The 18,420-nt window shown below is 43.1% G+C and overlaps 2 protein-coding genes across 2 annotated transcripts; one reads left to right on the top strand and one right to left on the bottom strand.

The window, feature by feature from the left end:
* Positions 1-424: 424 nt before the first annotated feature.
* Positions 425-1,237, bottom strand: LOC137318023 (histone H1-like). Its single transcript, XM_067981008.1, has one exon. It carries the CDS (start codon positions 1,205-1,207, stop codon positions 572-574), a length of 636 nt encoding a protein of 211 aa, XP_067837109.1. The 5' UTR covers positions 1,208-1,237; the 3' UTR covers positions 425-571.
* A 14,787-nt stretch (positions 1,238-16,024) lies between these two features.
* Positions 16,025-16,414, top strand: LOC137317921 (histone H2A-like). The gene has a single exon (XM_067980919.1). It carries the CDS (start codon positions 16,025-16,027, stop codon positions 16,412-16,414), a length of 390 nt encoding a protein of 129 aa, XP_067837020.1.
* The last annotated feature ends 2,006 nt before the right edge of the window (positions 16,415-18,420 follow it).

Below are 18,420 nucleotides of genomic sequence, written 5' to 3'. Positions count from 1 at the left end.
CTTCCATTTCAGACTCAGACCGGATTCTATCTCCCCACACATCCCCTCCCAGACGGGTTCAGCAGTTTACAAACACTTTATTCCAGTTGATTTGAAGAATCTCATGTGTTGGGGTTTGAATTGTGATAGCGGCGGATCTCCGCCAGTTTTACCCTCTCACGGACTCTCGCCCTGAATCTGTGAGAAAAAATAAACTGGGATTGGAGCGGAACACGCGCCGGTTACAGTGAGGCCCGGCCCGGACAGATCGGAAACTGCTTCCCCACCCCGAGATCTTTCCTCCCCCCAGTCCCAGGTTAGTGATCTCGCTGTGAGGCGGTGGGTGGCTCTTGGAAGAGCCTTAATCTTGTGTTCTCTCTATTTTATTCCAGACAGTGGGGTTGGGGCGGGGGTGGCGAATGTCAGCGAGTCACCAGGACCCTGGGTTTATTTTCAATGATTTCCATCTGAAATCTGAGCCCGGCCCCGGGACAGGAATCATCTGATTCCGGGGTCAGCTCTTTTCTGAGAGACGTGGGTGGCTCTGAGAAGAGCCGTTGGGTTCAGATGTTCACAAGTTGCACTTGATTTTTTACTTCTTTTTGCCCGCTGCTTTCTTGGGCTTTGCTGACTTCGGCTTGGGCTTGGCCCTCGCTTTTTCTACCTTCTTCGCCTTCACCGGCTTGGGGGTCTTGGGCTTCTTAGCCGCCGCTTTCTTCTTAATTGGTGATTTCACCGCCTTTTTCGTGGTTGATTTCTTGGCAACAGGTTTCTTGACCGCTGATTTCTTGGCGGCCGGTTTCTTGGCCGTTAATTTCTTGACGGCTGTTTTTTTGGTCGCTGGTTTCTTTCCGGGAGATTTCTTGGTCACTTGTTTCTTCACCTTCTTTCCCACTTTTGCCTGAGTTTCCTTCTTAGCGACTCTGAAGGAGCCCGAGGCGCCCGTGCCCTTTATCTGCACCAGGGAGCCTTTTTCCACATTTCTCTTGATACTTAATTTAATCTGGGACCGCTGCTTCTCCACATCGAGGCCTTTGGCAGCCAGAACCTTCTTTATCGCGGCCAGGGATATCCCCTTGCGATCCTTGCAATCCGCCACAATCTTGAGGATCTGTTCGCCCAACGGGGGACCGGTGGGTCGGGGAACCGCCTTCTTCTTATTCGGAGCATTGGTTCGAGCGGCGGCGACGGCAGGAGGAGCCGTTTCGGCGGCTGCAGTGTCTGTCATGTCCGGGACTCTGGAGAAAATCTCTCTGACAGTCAGAGCTGGGTCAGAAATGAAACGAGAGGCGGCGGCACAGAGCAACTTAAAGGCACAGAGCGGACGGGGCGGAGACATCCTGCTGTCAGCTCCCGGCCCCTCCAGCCTCTCTGTGTTTCTCTCTCCTCTTAAACTTCCCGATTCCAATTAAAAGCGGGCACTCCAGAGTCCCAGACTAGCCCCTTCCTATATCTCACACCGGAATGTTTGCTGTCGAAAAACTTTCACCGGAATTGAAAGCACCAGTTTCGATTTAAACCCGTTTCATTGCTGCACTGATCGCGCTCTCTCACCCGATCGCTGACAGGATCTCCGTTTTTCGTCTGAAATCTTGAATTGAACTCAAACCTTACCTTAATTTTTCACTTCGGAGCTCGGCAGGGGAGGAGGGCGATCCTTTGAAAGGGATTTTTTTAAATTTTACTGAAAAGCGACCCGGAAATACGGCGATGTGACCGGCCACACAAACACAGTGACATTAATCTACCCCGCCCGCCCCTTTAACACACTCTCTCTGACACAATGTTCACATCTTCACATTCACAGGACAAACTGGTCGCCAGATTGACAATTCCCGGGACAGGCTTTCCTCCCCGCTCGGCCTGTGCTGCAGATTCTCGGGTGTTAGTTGTAGTTTCCCAGCTCAGTAACTGTTAAACACTCTGAGGCCGGCGCTCCTCACAGTGTCTGGTCCGCAGATTCAGTGGCAGGAGACAATCACAGCTGTTGGTGTGATAATTCACATCTGGTTTTAAAATATTATACTGTTCGTACACAGAAATATGTTTGGTTAAGACGATAATACAAATTATCCGCTCTGGGCTCTTCCAGTCTCTCTGTGTTTCTCTCTCCTCCTAAACTGACTGACAGACAATAGTAACTGGTGTCCTATCCGTCCCATTCTCAACACCCAGAGACGGCTCGTTACAGAATAAATTCAACACTAACAGGCAGTCCAGTGTCAGGCCGTTCCAGGCTGTTTCTCCCCACCTTTCCTTACTGGACTGGAGACTGATAAATGCACCGTCAATCCGGCTCATACATAATAGAAGGGACAGTGACTATCTCACCAACAGCACCGGAGGTCTGTTCACAAACACTGAATCAGTCTTTACCTTCCACCAGGGTGTCGATATTAAGCTCAGTAACAGTATTTCGCTTTCATTTACAGCGCTGGAGAGAGAGAAAGACAGACCGACAGATAAACAGACAGACAGAGACACACACACAGACAATGTATCAGTCTCACACTTCCTATCAGTATGTCCGTTTCACGCTCAGTAACAGTATCCCACATTCATATGCTGTGCAAAAGAGAGAGAGAGAAACTGACCTGTAATGTCCAGCATTCACCCAGTAACAAATTGGAAAAAATATTCCATTCCAATTGATATTCCAAGGTGGAGTGACAGAAGATGCAGTCTCATCTCTCACTAAAATTATTTCAGAGACAGACACATTATTAATCCCATTCTCAGGGACAGTGTCACACATTTAACCCTCTCTTGCATGTTTCACCCTTTGTAATCTTGCAGCTCAGGCCCATTCAGTATTTCTCTCAGTGACCGAGAGTTTCATTCCGATTGAAATAATCTGGGACTGTTGCTGTCAGATGTTAATCCCACACGGTCGCAGCAAACATACGGACTCCCACTTTGCTCCGCTGTTTCTCCAGGATTGGTTTGAGAAATCGTCCCTCCAGTTTCGGAGTCACGCGTTGCTTTATCAGTCAGGGAGCCAACAATGAACAGAACCCATTGGCTCATTTCACAGCCGCCCATTTTATCTATGAAAGGCCGTTTACCATCAAAAGATACCGAGAGAAACAGCAGGGATGGAAACATCGAGTTTAATAGTGAGAGATTGTAAAGTCAGTCTGGATTCCAGCGTTAGGCACTGGTGGAATCCCATCTGTTTCCATTCTGGTGCCTGTTCCTGCACTGCCTGTGGACCCCATTCCCTCTGACCTTTCTGAGAGTGATAATATACATACTGTGTGTGAGAAGGAGTTGGCTGCACTGTTCCTTTGTCTCGGGGGGAGGAAACTTCACATTCATTCTGGATCCTTCTCGGATTTGCTCAGACTCTGAAAAATTCCAATTGGGGAAAGTTTCCATCGATTTTTGTATTGGGAATTAAACCAGATATCTGCGCATGCGTGACTCAGCCCCGCCCCCAGCGCTGATTGTTGGTGAGCAGAAGAGCGCATGCGCGCTCCCCTCCCCCAGCTCGGCCTGTGGGCGCCATTCCCTCAGTGAGCGGAAGAAGATGGTTTAAAACAGCCGGGAATGGAGAGATCACGGCCCCCGGGGGAAGGGAGCAAAGAGCAGCCTCGTTACAGCAGCTCATCGCTTCGGGACCGTGTCCGCAGATGGGCTCAGAGATCGGCATTGAATCCGGGGGAAGGTCAGGGGGAGTCCGGGGGCTGTTTGTAAGAGGCGGAGTGGATCAGGAACTGGTCCCGGAACATGGAGTGAGAGGGGGAAGGGAGAGTTCATTCTCGGGCTGTGTGTGTACAGGGTGTGTCCAGGGGAAGGGAGAGAGAATGGGAAGAACCTGCTATTTAAAATCATTGCTGCTTTCTCTCCCCAAACCAGTAGTGAATGGTCCTGGTTTAGTTCCAGTCTCACCCTGTTTATTGTTATTGGACAGTGAAGAGTGGAAACAGAGCCGGACAGTCAGGATGTGGGGAGTTATACAAAGAGCATCTATTGAAAGCACCAGGTGACAAGTGTGAAGGACACATTTCTAACAGCGGCTGTTTGCTTTCAGTTGAACGGTTAGTCCCATGGGAGAGGGGATTTGAAACCCGACCTGTACAAAGGTCCCTGCCCCATCCGGTAGTCCCACTCATGGATCAGTGCAGGGGTTGCATTTTGTCTGGATGTCACTAAATTGTTCTAAAACAGCCTAACACACCTGGTATGCTGAAGCTGAGTGCTGCAGTACTGCAGTCGAGTCAGACACTGACACTGTATCACTGGTTTTCATTTGTCGAAGCACAAAATAATTATTAACAGAGGTTTTAAACTGATCACTTTTGTATTTTCTACCACACCTGTTATTGAGTAACAAGAGATAATTTTCTTTCTACAGGCAAATCCGAGAAGGATCCAGAATGAATGTGAAGTTTCCTCCCCCCGAGACAAAGGAACAGTGCAGCCAACTCCTTCTCACACACAGTATGTATATTATCACTCACAGAGACACAGACAGGTCATCAGTTCCACAGTCTCAGACAGCAGAAGTAGTCAGTCCCACACTGATCCCAAGTTCCAGAGACACATTTTCAAACCAACAGTCAAACAGAGCAGGTGAGGCAGACGCTGTTCCATTGCACCCGAACTCAGTCCCGCTGACAGGTAGATACAAAAATCCCAGTCCAAAGTCACACGATCAGATTGTCAATTTCCAAGAAGTGCAGCATTCGCCATGAATTAAAAACCAGATACCCCGAGATTCCAATTGAATACCAGACAAGAAGTCTCACACCCACACGTGAGTTTAATACATGCAGTATCCATTCGAATAGTGTACCATTCGAATACAAATTGCAAGTCCAAAAATCATGTACAATATCAGATTGAGAAATGCTGTGACAGTGTAACCTGAGAAACAAATTAGATACCAGTTTATAATATACTCATAGCATGAGATTTAAAGAGACAGTATCAATTCCTTTACTGCAGGCTGATCGACACAATATATAGCAATTCAAAAATGTCACCATTTCAGTTTGAAAGAAATATTATCATTCACAATAGTACTCACAGAGATACTGATATGATACTAGTCCAAAAAACACAAATCTTCTGATTAAAACCTCCAGCATCAAATCCTAAAGTGTATCCATGTTTACCAATTAAATACTGGGAAAAACTGTTGAAACATTAAGATAGTAAAGCGACAGTATTGAACACCATAATGTAATCTGAGAGAATAATTATATACAGATACAGAATGAATCTCACACTCAGATACAGTACAGAGACACACAAACACAGAATGAATCCCACACTCACATACAGTACTAGAGTTTGCCAGACACAGAGTGAATCCAACACTCAAGTATGGTACTAGAGATGTCAGATACAGAATGTATCCCACACTGAAATACAGTACCAAGGACTGACAGATAGCAAAACCATCCCACACTCTCATAAAGCACTGGAGAATGAGAGATACAAAATAAATCCCAAACTCAAACACAGTACCTGAGATTGGCAGATACAGAATGAAGGCCACACTCACGTACAGTACCAGAGTCTGACAGAGTACAGAATGAATCTCACACTCACACACAGCACCAGAGACTGACAGATACAGAATGAATCCCACACTCACACGCAGTACCTGAGTTTGGCAGATACAGAATAAATCCCACACTCACACACAGTACCAGAGACTGACAGATACAGAATGAATCCCACACTCACACACAGTACCTGAGATTGGCAGATACAGAATGAATCTCACACACAGCACCAGAGACTGACAGATACAGAATGAATCCCACACTCACACACAGTACCAGAGACTGAGAGATACAGAATGAATGCCACACTCACACGCAGTACCTGAGATTGGCAGATACAGAATTAATCTCACACTCACACACAGTACCTGAGACTGACAGATACAGAATGAATCCCACACTCACACACAGTACCAGAGACTGACAGATACAGTATGAATCTCACACCAACATACATTATGAGAAACTGCATATATGGAAATAATTCAACACCCACACACAGTACTAGAGAATGTATATACAGAATGAATCCCACAGTCAAATAGAGTACCAGAGAGTGACAGTTACAGCATGAATCCCACACTCACAGTCAGTACCAGAGACTGAGAGATACAAAGTGAATCTCACAGTCACCTACATTAGTGCAGGCTGAGTTACACATTACGTACCAGAGCAAAAATCTCACAGTCGCAGATCGAAAGATACCTCATCAATTCCATCAATGCTGGCTTAGTGACACATTACATACCAGTCCAAAAATCTCATAGTGTCAGTTTTAAAGGTGCAGTATCAATTCTATTAGCGCAGACTGAGCTACATATTAGATATATTGGTAAATACTCATGGAGTATTATACTGAAATAAACAGTATCAATACCATTGGTACAGACTGAACTACACATTACATACGAGTCCAAAAAACACATAAATGATTCGACTGGAAAATAGAGTTTCAATTCTATTAGCACTGCCTGAGCTGTACATTACATACCAGACTGGAAATCCCATAAAATATTAGACTAAAAGATGTAGTATCGATTTCATGAGTGCAGACTGAGCCACACATTATATAGCAGTCCAAGAATCTCATACCTTATCAGACTCAAAGATACAATATCAATTCCATTAGCACAGACTGAGCTACATGTTACACACCAGTCCAAAAATCTCATACAGTTTAGACTGAGATACAGAATTAATCCCATTATTGCAGACTAAACTAAACATTACATACCAGTCCAATAATTTCACAGGGAACAGATAGAAAGGTACATTATCATTCACAATAAAGTTCATAGATTAAGATGTAATACTACTCCAAAACTCACACACATAGTTTGATTAAAGAAAATTGAAAAGTGTATCCATATTAACAAATTAAATACTCGATGAAGAACTGTATATAATTTAAACTATTAAATCTACAGTTTCAAAAACGATACTGTAAACTGAAATAAGGACACCGAATGAATCCAGACTTGCACATTGTCTCAGAGACTGAATTACAGAATGAATCCCACACTGAGATAAAGTAGCAGAGAATGGCAGATACAGAATGAATCCCACACACACAGACAGCACTAGAGACTGACAGATACAGAATGAATCCATCACTTATATATAATACCCCTGAGACTGAGAGATGCAGAATATTCCCCATGCTCACACTCAGTACCAGAGAATGACAGATATATTATGAAACCTACAATCACATACAGTATCCGGAACAGAATGAATCTCACTCACGCACAGTACCAGGGACTGACAGATACAGAATGAATCTCTCACACAAAAAGAACCAGAGACTGACGGATACAGAATGAATGTCACAGTCACATTACTGCTGACTGAGTTACACTTTACAGACCAGTCCAAAGATCTCATAGTATCAGATTTAAAGATAAAGTATAAATTCCATTAGTGCAGACTGAGCTACATATTAGATATATTGGTAAATACTCAGTATTATACAGATATAAATATTATCAATACCATTGGTGCAGACTGAGCTACACATTACATACGAGTCCAAAAATCACATCAATGATCAGACTGAAAGATATAGTTTAAATTCTTCTTGCACCGCCTGAACTAAACATTATATAACAGTCCAACAATCTCATACAATGTTAGACTGAAAGGTACAGTATCGATTTCATTAGTGCAGACTGAGCCACACATTATATAGCAATCCAAGAATCTCATACCTTATCAGACTCAAAGATACAATATCAATTCCATTAGCACAGACTGAACTACATGTTACTCACCAGTCCAAAAACTTCACACAGTATAAGACTGCTAGATACAGTATCAATTCGTTTAGTGCAGGATGAGCTACATATTAGATATCGTGTCCAAAAATCACATGTCGTGTTAGACTCAGATACAGAATTAATCCCATTATTGCAGACTGAGCTACTCATTACATACCAGTCCAATAATTTCACCGGGAACAGATTGAAAGGTACATTATCATTCAAAATACAGTTCAGAGATTAAGATATAATACTACTCCAAAACTCTCACACATTGTTTGAATAAAGAAAATCGAAAAATGTATCCATATTAACAACGTAAATAATCGACGAAGAACTATATATAATTTAAAGCATTAAAGATACAGTTTCAAATACGATACTGTAAACTGAAATAAGAACACAGAATGAATCCAGACTTGCACATTGTCTCAGAGACTGAATGACAGAATGAATCCCTCACTGAGATAAAGTAGGAGAGAATGGCAGATACAGAATGAATCCCACACTCACATACAGCACCAGAAAATGACAGATACAGAATTAATCCCACACTCACATAAAGTACCAGAGACTGAAAGATACAGAATGAATCCATCACTTATATATAGTACCTGAGACTGAAAGATGCAGAACATACCCCATGCTCACACTCAGTACCAGAGATTTACAGATACTGAATGAATCCCAAACTCATGCACAGCACCAGAGACTGACAATGACAGAATCAACCCCACTCTCATGTACAGTGCTAGAGACTGACATCTACTGGCCGTAAGCGAGAACTGTAACGAGGGAACAAATTCACATGAACTGTCGTGGTTGCAGAAACAGGATAATGTGCAATGTGATGGAAGTTTCGGTCTGCAACTTTTACTCTCGTATTTTTGCACTCTTTGACGGTGAAAAATGAAGACAATTGATTCATAATAAAGTTTTTGTTTCACTCATTCGATAGTTGTGAATTTACCCCATTATATTTCACTTTACATTGCGAAGTATTTCTCGCTGATTTCTCAGGATGATTTACATTGCACCTCTACCCCATTTAGACTCTTATTTTTCATGCAGTATGTGGCCTCCTTATTCCCCCAGCGAAATGCACCACCTCACACCTTTCTATATTGAAATTCAATGGCCATTTACACGGCCGTTCTGCAAGTTTATTTTGTCCCAGTCTTCCTCAATATTGACTATACGCCCGAAATCGATTACAAGAATTTAACACAGCATTACAAGTAGTTTTTGGTCCAAAAAAAATGTACTTGCAGCTCGTCTCCATTGCCAGTTTTTTCTAAATGCCACTCGTGCAATATAATGTGAAGAATGAGTTTATCTTCTGTCCCTCTCTCATCTGCAAACTTCAATGTCCCGGGGTTTGGGGACATCTACTGGCCGAAAGCAGAACTGCAACAGTTCGGAACAAATTGCTGAAACCGGACAATGTGCAGTGTGAGCGTGTTTGTGATTGGTGGCAGGTACTAAATCTGATTTTTTAAACCTGCCCATTAACCTTTAGTGTTTGTTATTGAACAGTAAACAGAGCCGGACAGTAAGGATATGGGGTGTTATACAAAGAGCATCAATTGCAGGCATCAGGTGAGAAGTGTGAAGGTCACATTTTAAACAGCGGCTGTTTTGTTTCGGTTGAACGGTTAGTCCCATGAGAAAGGGGAGTAGAAATCTGATGTGTACAAAGGTCCCTGCCCAATCGGGTAGACCCATTCATGGATCAGTGCAGGGGTTGGGTTGTGTCTGGATGTCACTAAATTTTAAAATTGCCCAACACACCTGGTGTGCAGAAGCTGAGTGCTGCAGTACTGCAGTGGAATCAGACACTGACACTGTTTGTATCGCTGTTTTTCCTTTGTGGATATTACAATGATTATTAACAAAGAGATTCAATTGATCACTTTTGGTTTTTTCTACCTCACCTGTTCTTGAGTTACAAGAGACAGTTTTTTTCCCATCAGTCAATTCGTTGAAGGACCCAGAATCAGTGTGATGTTTACTCCACCCGAGGCACAAGGAGCAGTCAGTGCAGCCAGCTCCTTCTCACACACAGTATGTACATTAACACTCAGAGCATAGAGACACAGACAGGTCATCAGTTCCACATTCTCAGATAGCAGAAATGGTCAATACCACGCTGATCCCAATCCAACAGTCAAACAGAGCAGGAGAGACAGACGGAATTTCTATTTCACAATGACTCAGTACCGCTGACTGGCAAATAAATAATTCCCAGTCCAAAATCACACCCAGTTTCAGATTGAAAGGCACTGTTTCAATTCTCACATTATTTCAGCCTTAGCTACAAATTAAATACCAGATAGAACTGACAAATGGTACTGATTGATAGATACAGAGTGAATAACAATAGTGTACTCCAAGATTAAAATTAAATACCAGCCCTCAATTCACACACATTTTGAGTTTAAAGGTGCAGTATTCATGCCAATAGTGCACCTTGAGATACAAATTAGATACCAATTCAGATGTTACCCATATTTGACTCACATATATGTTCAAAAACCTCATGGTGTCAGAATGAAATGTACAGTTTTAATTCCTTTACTGCAGATTGAGGTACACGTTAGATACCAGTCTAAAATTCTCATACAGTATAAAACTGAAAGATATAGTATTGATTTGATTAGTACAGACTGACGTACACATTACATACCAATACAAAAATCTCTCACAGTAAGAGACTGAAAGATGCAGTATCATCCCATTAGTGCAGACTGAGCTACACATTATATACCAGTCAAAAATCACATTCAGGGTCAAACTGAAAGGCACAGTATGAATTCCATTACAGCAGACTGAGCTACACATTATATACCAGTTCAAAAAACAGATTCAGGGTCATGCCGAATGATGCAGTATCAATCCTATTAGTTCAGAATGAGTTACACATTACACACCAGTCTAAATATATTCCGCAGCATCAGACTGAAAGATACAGTATCAATTCCATTCGTGCAGACTGAGCTACACATTATATACAGTCCAAAATTCGCATGCAGTGTCGTACTGAAATATACAGTATGAATCCTATTAGTGTGGACTAAGCCACACATTACAAACCAGTCCAAAAATCTCTCTCAGTGTCTGACTGAAAGCTAGAGTGTCAATTCCATTCGTACAGACTGAACTACACATTACATATCAGTCCAAAAATCACTTCAAGCTCATGCTGAAATGTACAGCATCAATTCCATAAGTGTTGACTGAACCACACATTCCATACTAGAACAAAAAAAATCACAGTGTCAGATTGACAGAAAACGTATCAATTCCATCAATGCTGAATGAGCTACAAATTACATACAACCCATAAATCTCATACAGTGTCAGACTGAAAGATACTTTATCAATTGCATTAGTGCAGGCTGAGCTACACATTATATATAGTCCAAAATTTGCATAGTGTATCCTACTGAAAGATACAGTAACAATTCCTTTACTGCAAACTGAGCTACACATTAACCACCAGTCCAAAAATCACATTCTTGGCCATGCTGAAAGATACAGTATCAATCCCATTAGTGCAAACTGAGCTACACCTTACACACCAGTCTAAATATATCACACAGTAGCAGAATAAAAGGTACAGCATCAATTCCATTAGTGCAGACTAAGCTACACATTACATACCGGTCCAAAAACCTCACACGCAATCGGACTGAAAGATATAGTATCATTCTTATTATAGCTGATTGAGCCCCAGTATCAATTTGATTTGTACAGACTGAGCTACACATTCCATACCAGTTCAAAAACCTCATACTTCATCTTTAAGTCTGTTACTGTATCAATTCCATTATAGCTGACTGAGCTACACCTTACAGACTAATCTAAATATATTACACAGAATCAGACTGAAAGATACAGTATCAATTCCATTAGCGCAGACTGAGCTGCACAAGAAATACCAGTCCAATAATTTCACAGTAAAAGATGAAATGTAAATTATCATTTACAATAGTCTTCAGAGATTAAAGTGTAATCCTACACCAAAACTCACACACGTTGTTTGATTAAAACAAAATCCAAAAGTGTATCCATAATTACAAATTAATGCTAGACAAAAGATTGTGCATACATTAATGAATTAAACATACAGTTTCAAGCAATATACTGTAACATGAAATAAGAATAAAGACCGAATCCAGACTTGCACTTTGTCCCAGAGACGGAGTTACAGAATGAATCCCACACTCACACGCAGTACCAGAGACTGACAAGAATAGAATGAATCCTACATTCACATAAAGCACCAGAGACTGACAGATAAAGAATAAATCCCACACACACACATACACACACACAGTATCAGAGACTGACAGACACAGAATGAATCTCACACTCACATGCAGTCCCAGAAACTGACAGAGAATTAATCCCAAACTCACATACAGTCTGACATCTACTGGCTGTAAGGGAGAACTGTAACAGAGTGGAACAAATTCACATCATCTGTCGTTGATACAGATTCAGGACAATGTGCAATCGGAGGAAATAGTTTCTCTCTGTAACTTCTGCTCTCGTATTTTTTCATATTTTGTCAGTGAAAATGAAGACAATTGATTCATAATAAAGTTCTTGTTTTGCTTATTCGAAAGTTGCCCCATTATATTTCACTCCACATTGCTCAATATTTCTGTCTGATTTCTCAGGACACGATTTATATTAATTCAAATAAACCGAACTGAAACACAAATAAAAACTGAGCGCAAATCTGGAACTTCCAATGACCGTCAAAAGTGAAAGGGATAAAACATAGAAAAAATTAAAACCGAAAATGCTGGAAAGACTCAGCAGGTCCGGCAGCATCTGTGGAGAAGGGAAGCTCGGGTTAACGGTTCAGGTCAATGACCCTTCTATAGATTAGAATGGTTAATCCGACATAATTTAAATAAGGAACTGAATCTGCAGAGGGAAAAACTTCAGAAAATCAATTAATTTCACTGAATCCGGGCAATTGTGTCCTGTATCCACTGTACAGATCAGGAGAAATAATAATACAAAGGAACAAAGTTAAATTCAACGTTATGGAGGAAATAAATGAATTTTTAAAATATTTTTTTAATATAAGTTAGACCCGTTTGTGTTTTGGAAACACTATCCCTCTGAACATCATCAAATTTGATTCCAGTCTTGGTGTTTCTGAATTCAGCGTGCTGGGATTCAAACCTGTTTGGAATTAACTGTTTGGAAGGCAGCTATACTCACCATTATAGCGCCTTATTTCACGAGGAGAGAGAAGTAGAGTGTTTCTGTGGAGTTTCATACTGAATTGCGCCCTTTGGGTTTTTGGTACTTTAATCATAGACAATAAATATTTCCCAAACATCAGCCCCTGATCAGACACAACAAGCTGGTGGAATTTCTCATTCATAGATATTAAATAAAAGGATGACAAAAGCGAATAGGAAGAGGTTAGGAAGAAGTCACAAAAACAATTACGGAAGAAAACAGGAACCACGAAATCAAATTATCAAGGAATATGAAAAGAAATAATAAATTATTCGACAGACACAAAAATAACAAAATGAAAATCAGAATAGTTTGAGTGCCACTGAGGGATGCACAAGATAAACTCACAGGTAACGTCAGCGAAATGGCAGAAATATTGAATTATTACTTTGCTCATTATTTACCCGGGTGATTAACAGGGTGAACATGATATTAAAGGAAGAGGTCAATAAAGATATCAAGACAGTTAAGTTAGAAAGGGTGGTTAAACTGGTCCTGATGGATTGTATCCGTGCATATTAAATGAAGCAAGGGAAGAGATAGCAGAGGCACTGTTACACACATAGGAAAAAAATCATCACAAAGTGCAATAGTGCCAAAGGACTGGATGACAGCGAATGTGATTCTTATATTTTAAAAAAGGAGATAGAACAAGTGCAGGGAACGATAGACCAGTTAACTAAAGGTCGGTGGTGGGGATGATCATGGAATCCTTTACTCAATGATACAGTAGATAAACATCTAGAAACCGAAAATATAATAAAGAATAGTCAGCACTGATTTCAGAAAGGGAAGGTTTAATAGTTTGACAGAAGGTTTGACAGTTTAAATTACAGTTCAACAGAACTTATCTCCTTTCCAATTCTGTTCCTTTAGAAATAAACCTCTGTGTTTGTTTTCTATGACATTATCAACCTGTGTTGCTACTTTAATGATTTGTCAATCTGTACCCCTAAATCCCTTTGCTCTTCGACCCCATTTAGACTCTTATTTTCCAAGCAGTGTGTGGCCTCCTTATTCCCCCGAGCAAAATGCACCACGTCACAACTTGCTATATGGAAATTCAATGGCCATTTACACCGCCTTTCAGCAAGTTTATTAAAGTCTTCTTGAATTTTGTTAGATTCTTCCTCAGTATAGGCTCTACCCACTAAATAATTACAAGCATTTCACACGACATTACAACAAATGTTTGCTCCAACAAAATGTTCTCCATTCCCAGTTTCTCTGAATCCCACTCGTGCAATATAATGTGAAGAATGAGTTTATCTTCTGTCCCTCTCTCATCTGCAAACTTCAATGTCAGGGGTTTGGGGACATCTACTGGCCGGAAGCAGAACTGCAACAGTTCGGAACAAATTGCTGAAACCGGACAATGTGCAGTGTGAGCGTGTTTGTGATTGGTGGCAGATACTGAATCTGATTGGATATCTGAAGAAACCAATCAGAGAGTGAAAGGAAAAGGTGACGTTTATCACTCCCAATGACCCAATCACAATCATTGCCTTCCCCCATCCCTCATTACCATAGGGCTGTGGGGCTGCCTATTTAATCCGAGCTCGGAGTGGATTTGCGTCATTTCTGGGTCTGAAATTGAGTTTTGAAATGCCTTAGGACAAGAAAGCAGCTTCCAAGAAGGGCGCCAAGAAAACCTTGAGTAAAGCACCAGCCAAGGGCGGCAAGAAGCGGAGAAAGTCGAGGAAGGAGAGTTACTCCATCTACGTCGACAAAGTGATGAAGCAGGTTCACCCCGACACCGGCATCTCCTCAAAGGCCATGAGCATCATGAACTCCTTTGTGAACGATATTTTCGAGCGCATCGCGGGTGAGGCTTCCCGCCTGGCCCATTATAATAAACGCCACACCATCAGCTCCCGGGAGATCCAGACCGCTGTGCGCCTGTTGCTGCCCGGAGAACTGGCCAAACACGCCGTGTCGGAAGGGACAAAGGCGGTGACCAAGTACACCAGCTAAAAGTAAAACTCCACAATCAACTGAAAAAAACTAAACACAAAGGCTCTTTTCAGAGCCACCCACAGTCTCTCTGAAGACGCTGTACCAACCCCTCTGTATGGAATCATTTTACTGTAGATAGTTTGATACTAACTGTCTCTCTATAACTCTTGTGCTTTTCTAATTTCTCTTGAAATCTGGAAGATTCTCATAATCACTGCCAGGTATAATCTATGTGTCGCTTTCTATTTAATTCCAATAACCAAAAACGTGTCCCTGATCCTCTCATTCCCGTTCATATTCCGCCCCTTCCCCCGCGTCTGCCCCTTCATAGCCGTCTTTAGGCGATGGATTAGACTTCATTTCTTTCTCCTTTTCACGTTTGTTTGTTCATTATTCGGGAATATCACTTTGAGAACCGCAATCGTTTGAAATGCAGCAACCCTGAAAGGGACTTCACACCGAGTACAGAAAAGTCGAAAGGCTCTGTCACTGTTCGACTTCTTACACCAGGAGTCTCGGCTCCGGTTTCGATCGCGCTGCAGCTCCTGTGAACAGGTATCAATCCACAATCTGTGGTTTGTTACTTTTACAAAGATTGAGCTGGAATCTGCCCCGTTTCAAAATGGGACTTCATTCCCGCCGGATTGAAAGCGAACGATGAAGGGAGCCGGATTTTAAACGTATTGTAAAAGATTCTGGAAGTTGTGACGGGAAATGTGGAATAACAGAGTAAAAGGAGAGAGATTTTTTAATCTTTGTCTCAAGGCGACATTATTTACTAAATCCGCTTCTTGTGTTACAAATATTTTGGCGGGCTTTTCAAATTTCAAAAAAAACGGTTCAGTTCGGTATTTTCCGCCCTTTTCTCATTGCCGGCTATTGATTGGCGAATAAAACAGCTCTCTGATTGGGCTGTTCGCTAAACCAAAGAGATTGACAACAGATTGACCAATTACAAGTGCCCCCACTTTATACCTCCAGAAGGTATAAGAAGGGCGAGTGCGGGAGGATTTATTCATTCTTTGTGAAAGTGTTTGTCAGATTGTGCAAATGTCTGGAAGAGGAAAAACCGGCGGGAAAGCTCGGGCCAAGGCCAAGTCTCGCTCATCCCGGGCCGGACTGCAGTTCCCTGTGGGTCGTGTTCACAGGCTCCTGCGAAAGGGGAACTATGCTGAACGTGTGGGTGCAGGAGCCCCGGTCTATCTGGCTGCTGTGCTCGAGTATCTGACGGCTGAAATCCTCGAGCTGGCCGGCAACGCGGCCCGCGACAATAAGAAGACCCGTATCATCCCCAGACACCTGCAGCTGGCCATCCGCAACGACGAGGAGCTCAACAAGCTGCTGGGACGGGTGACCATCGCTCAGGGCGGGGTGCTGCCGAATATCCAGGCCGTGCTGCTGCCGAAGAAAACCAGCAATGTGAGCTCCAAGAGCAAGTAAATCGGCCAAGATTTAATCTGATAAACCCAAAGGCTCTTTTCAGAGCCACCCACTGTATCCGAGAAAGGGCTGTTTACTGTCTGAAGAGACTGACCTATTGATCACAGTTGACCCCGGTCCACGTTGATATATTACATCACTATAAAGGTTAAAGGAATGGGAGCCAATGTAACTCACCGAGCACATGGGTGACAGGTGAACGGGAGTTGGTGGGAGCCGAATAGGGCAACGGAGATTTGGAGGAGTTCATGTTTACAGAGGGTGGAAGATCGGAGGCTGACCAGGAGAGCATTGGAATAGCAAAGTCTGGAGGTAACAAGGGAATGGATGAGGGTTTCAGCACCAGATCAGCTGAGGCAGGGGCGGAGACGCGCGATGTTTCAAAGGTGGAATTAGGTCTTGGTGATGGAGCGGATATGTGGTCGGATGCTCATCTCAGGGTCAGATAGGACACAAAGGTTGCGAACGGTCATATTCCGGCTCACACAGTGGCCAGGGAGAAGTCTCTGTCCATCCCGGTCCCTGAATCGATCCAGTCCCCAAACAGGACCTGGGTCTGTCCGTCCCGACCACTGAATCTATCCAGTCCCCACATAGGATCTGCGTCTGTCCATCCCGACCACTGAATCTATCCAGTCCCCACACAGGACCTGGGTATGTCCATCCCGGTCCCTGAATCTATCCAATTTCACACTGACTCCAGCTCTAATTCAATTCATAATAGCCACACATGACCAATCTCCATCCATCCCGGTCCCTGAATCTATCCAGTCCTCAATGACCTCAGCTCTAATTAAACTCATTTTACCCACACAGGAACTGTCTCTGTCCATCCCGGTCCCTGAATCTATCCAGTCCCCACACAGGAACTGTCTCTGTCCATCCCGGTCCCTGAATCTATCCAGTCCCCACACAGGACCTGGGTCTGTCCATTCCATTCCCTGATTCTGTCCAGTTCCCAATGACTTCAGCTCTAATAAACGCATTGTACCCACACAGGAACTGTCTCTGTCCATCCCAGGACCTGAATCTATCCAGTCCCCACACAGGATCATTCTCCATTCATCCCAGTGCCTGATTCTATCCAGTCCCATACTGACCCAAGCACGGAAAGGTACAGATTGCCTTCCACACCGATTGATGTTTATTAAACTATTGGGCGCCTCCTGTCAGCTACAAATCTGAAACTAAAACTATCCCTCTTCCAACGGTTCCGTAGCGGCATTGATTGATTTTATTATGATAGTGATTGTGTTGGAACTGTAGTGTGCTTCATTTATTGAATTTAAATTATATATTCCGCCTTTTTTTCTGGAAACCCTTGAATATCATGCCGGAGTCTGTAAAGATTGTGTCTGAATTTGTATTTCCTATTTGATGCTGGTGAAAATTTTATAAAGGACGGTAACTAATTCCTGGAGGCGGAGCTTGAAGTTGCACGTCCGCTTGTCCGTCATTCTGAGCCAGTCTCCTCCTCTCCCGCACTTCATGCTCTGTCTTTCATTCAAACACTCTTCCCCGGCCTCTCCGATAATGTGCCTTTCTCAACCAGGTCGGGGCGAGCTTTATAAATACAGAAGAAAGGCGAGAGTCTTTCATTCAGCAGCGAACTGAGTGAAGAATCATCATGTCTGGCAGAGGTAAAGGAGGCAAAGGACTGGGCAAAGGCGGAGCCAAGAGGCACCGGAAAGTGCTTCGTGATAACATCCAGGGGATCACCAAACCAGCCATCCGCCGCCTGGCTCGCCGTGGCGGTGTCAAGCGGATCTCGGGTCTGATCTACGAGGAAACCCGCGGGGTGCTGAAGGTTTTCCTGGAGAATGTGATCAGGGACGCGGTCACCTACACTGAACACGCCAAGCGCAAGACGGTCACTGCCATGGATGTGGTGTACGCTCTGAAACGGCAGGGCCGCACTCTCTATGGATTCGGCGGCTGAACGACTCGACCCTTTCTAACCGGACACAAAACAAAGGCTCTTCTAAGAGCCACCCACCGCCTCACAG

Source organism: Heptranchias perlo, unplaced genomic scaffold (genome assembly GCF_035084215.1).
Source record: "Heptranchias perlo isolate sHepPer1 unplaced genomic scaffold, sHepPer1.hap1 HAP1_SCAFFOLD_64, whole genome shotgun sequence".
In the NCBI taxonomy this organism is placed as follows: Eukaryota; Metazoa; Chordata; class Chondrichthyes; order Hexanchiformes; family Hexanchidae; genus Heptranchias; species Heptranchias perlo.
Note: the sequence above shows the minus strand (reverse complement) of the source record. Positions and strands in the feature narration are given on the sequence as shown.

What these genes read in the sequence shown, in the direction of transcription:
- LOC137318023 (XM_067981008.1), bottom strand. Translation starts at nt 1,207, where the DNA reads ATGACAGACACTGCAGCCGCCGAAACGGCTCCTCCTGCCGTCGCCGCC.
- LOC137317921 (XM_067980919.1), top strand. Translation starts at nt 16,025, where the DNA reads ATGTCTGGAAGAGGAAAAACCGGCGGGAAAGCTCGGGCCAAGGCCAAG.